General features: G+C 65.5%; 1 protein-coding gene across 1 annotated transcript in view; it reads left to right on the top strand.

Annotated features, from left to right (window-relative positions):
• The window catches only part of LOC103250862 (mucin-5AC-like), a gene marked incomplete at both ends in the record, with an annotated part of 9709 nt that extends 6805 nt beyond the window's left edge, over positions 1-2904 (top strand). The window contains 6 exons of the mRNA XM_008049444.2: positions 170-264; positions 1353-1479; positions 1721-1976; positions 2050-2102; positions 2417-2517; positions 2753-2904. Of these exons, the coding sequence (XP_008047635.2) occupies positions 170-264; positions 1353-1479; positions 1721-1976; positions 2050-2102; positions 2417-2517; positions 2753-2904 (784 nt within the window). The remainder of the gene's footprint in view (positions 1-169; positions 265-1352; positions 1480-1720; positions 1977-2049; positions 2103-2416; positions 2518-2752) is intronic.
• Positions 2905-3056: the final 152 nt, after the last annotated feature.

The raw sequence follows: 3056 nt of genomic DNA, 5'->3' as shown, positions 1-3056 counted from the left end.
CACCAGCATCCCCAGAAGGTGGCAGCTTGGGGGGGCCGGGCTAGGGATGCAGGAAGTGACGGAACCCATAGCCACGGTCGTCGGCACACCCCCATGCGGGGAGAGGCCCTGGGGGTGCCATGCCACGGGGTCCCAGCCCGGGCACTGACGGCCGCTCCTCCGTCCACAGAGAAGTACGCCCAGCACTGGTGCTCGCGGCTGACCCACGCGGAAGGCCCCTTCGCCCCGTGCCACGCTGTCGTGAACCCCGGCGCCTACTACGCGGTACGGCCCTGCCTCTCTGCCGTGGGCCCGAGGCCGCCTTCGGGGAGGACCGGGGAGCGCGGCGGGGGGCTCAGCAGGACGGTCTTCGCCAGGCCGGGAGGGCCGGGAGGGCCGGGAGCTGGGGCGAGGCTGCCTCTCGGCCCCGCCCCGCCCCTCGGCGTCACTCACTCGTTCACTTTCTCGCTCATTCACTCATTCACCCGTTAATTCACTCATTTACTGATTCACTCACTCACGCATTGACTCACTGTCTCACTCATTGGCTCTCATTCATTCACCCACTTAGTCACTCACTTCTTCAGTTACTTATTTACTCATTCATGGCTCACTCTCCCCCTCATTTACTCCCTCAGTCATTCATTCACTCACTCATTCATTCACTCGCTCATTCAGTCACTTATTCACTTTCTCCTTCGCTCACCCCAGTCGCTCATTCACCTATTTATCCACCCACCCACGTGCTCATTTACTGATTCATTCACTCACTCACTGACTCTCACTCATTCATTCACACACTCAGTCACTCCCCTCCTTCCTTCCTTGTTTACTCACCACCCACCCACTCACTCTCATTGGCTCACTGCCCCGCTCATTCATGCATTCACTCACTCACTCACTCATTCTTGCGTCGGCTCACTCATCCACCCGCACTCTTCCATAGTCACTCATTCATTCACTCTCTTACTCACTCACTCATTCACTCCCCGTGTCTACTGAGTTCGTCTCTGGCCTCTGGCCCTGCCCGGGCCCAGAGCTAAACCCTGAGAGCTTGTGGTCAGCTGTGCCCTGGAGGGGCCACATGGGAGCTGGGTGGAGGTCGAGCTGATGCTCTGTGCAGAGGCAACCATGTGGGGGCACCTGCTGGGTCACACGGACAATGGGCCGTGGTCCCCCGGGGCCCCCCGCGAGGCCAGCTCCGTGAGGGCTCGCTGCCCTGTGCTGCGGTGTGCGGCCCTGCTGAGGGCTGGGGGACCCTGGCGAGGACCTGGGCGGGTCCTGGAGGTGGGAAAACGGAGGCACCAGGCAGGGCCTGGCTGCTGGACAACTCGTGTGTGGGCGGGGGTCCCTGACGGCCGCCCCTCCCCCAGAACTGCATGTTCGACACGTGCAACTGTGAGAAGAGCGAGGACTGCCTGTGCGCCGCCCTGTCCGCCTACGTGCGCGCCTGCGCCGCCAAGGGTGTGCTGCTCCGCGGCTGGAGAGACGGCGTCTGCAGTGAGTGCCCCGGCCTGGCAGCCCCCTCACTGGGGGCCCGGGTCCCAAGGTTCCCGTGTGAGGAGCTGCTTCTAAGCCCTGTCCCCACACCCGGCTCAGAGGCCGCGGAGCACCAGCCAGCGTGACCTGGACCCCCCGAGGAGCATGGAGGGAAGCCGGGGAGATTGGGCTCGCCCGGCATGGGCCACTCCCCCGGGGTGCCCACCGGCATCCTGAGCGTCCCCTTTCTTGGCACCCGCAGCGAAGCCCATGACCACCTGCCCCAAGTCCATGACCTACCAGTACCACGTGAGCACCTGCCAGCCCACCTGCCGTGCCCTGGGTGAGCCCGACGTCACCTGTGGCGTGGCCTTTGTGCCCGTGGATGGCTGCACCTGCCCCACGGGCACCTTCCTGGATGACGCGGGCAAGTGTGTGCCGGCCACCAGCTGTCCCTGCTACCACCAGGGCTCCGTGGTCCCCAACGGGGAGTCAGTGCACGACAGCGGGGCCGTCTGGTGAGAGCCCCCACCGGAGGGGGGTGTCCCTGGGCTCTGGCCTGGACCGGTGCTGACCTCCCTCTCCTCGCAGCACCTGCACACAGGGGAGACTGACCTGCATCGGCGGCCCCGTCCCCGCCCCAGGTGAGTCCAGCAGACCCCTAGCCCCTGGGCGAGGCCGGCGGCTACTTTTCAGTTTCTCTGTGCCAGGCGAGGTCGTGCACTCTGGGCTCCGTGACGGGCGGGGAGAGAGGGTGTGGGTGCACCGTGGACATGGACACACGCTCTCACATCTGCTCACGTGCACACATGCACACCATTCTCATATCCACTCACACACACTTGCACACATGCACAGACACACCCTCCCTGAACACGCATCGAGGCGTGGCAGCAGTGTGTGTTCCTAGCGGGAGTCTGGCAGGCAGGGCTGGGCCCTGACGGTGTCTCCTCCTCAGCATGCGCCGCGCCCATGGTGTACTTTGACTGCTACAACGCCACACCCGGGACCCCTGGGGCTGGCTGTCAGAAGAGCTGCCTCACGCTGGACATGACCTGTGTAAGCCCCCAGGCCCTCAAGGACCGGAGACTCTCATGATTCCTGCCGGCTGAGGAGTCCACAGAGACCCTCGGCCCCTTGTGGTGGTTCCCGGGGTGGGGGCTCCTGACCTCCTCCTGAGGGCCCCTGCCCACTCGCTTGTGGGCTCCCTGCTCCCGGGCCCAGGACAAGCGTCCCCGGGAGGACGCAGCAGGCCCCCAGCTGGTCCCCACACACTGTGTCTGCCGCCCCACAGTACAGCCCGCAGTGCGTGCCCGGCTGCGTGTGCCCCGACGGGCTGGTGGCGGATGGTGAGGGCGGCTGCATCGCCGTGGAAGACTGTCCTTGCGTGCACAACGGGGCCAGCTACCGGGCCGGCCAGACCATCCGCGTGGGCTGCAACACCTGGTATGCGGCTCAGAGACTCAGGGGGAGTGGTTCTCAGCACAGGGTCCCGGGCAGACACGCAGGGCACAGGCCAGGGCTGGACACCTGGCGGCCCCCCAGGGAGACCCAGGGGGCATGCCTCAGGGGCGCTGGGCCCTCCCAGGGTCTGAAGG

Source organism: Carlito syrichta, unplaced genomic scaffold (genome assembly GCF_000164805.1).
Source record: "Carlito syrichta isolate Samal-C Ts95f unplaced genomic scaffold, Tarsius_syrichta-2.0.1 Scaffold135611, whole genome shotgun sequence".
Taxonomy (NCBI): Eukaryota; Metazoa; Chordata; class Mammalia; order Primates; family Tarsiidae; genus Carlito; species Carlito syrichta.
This window is presented reverse-complemented; position numbering and strand designations above follow the sequence as displayed.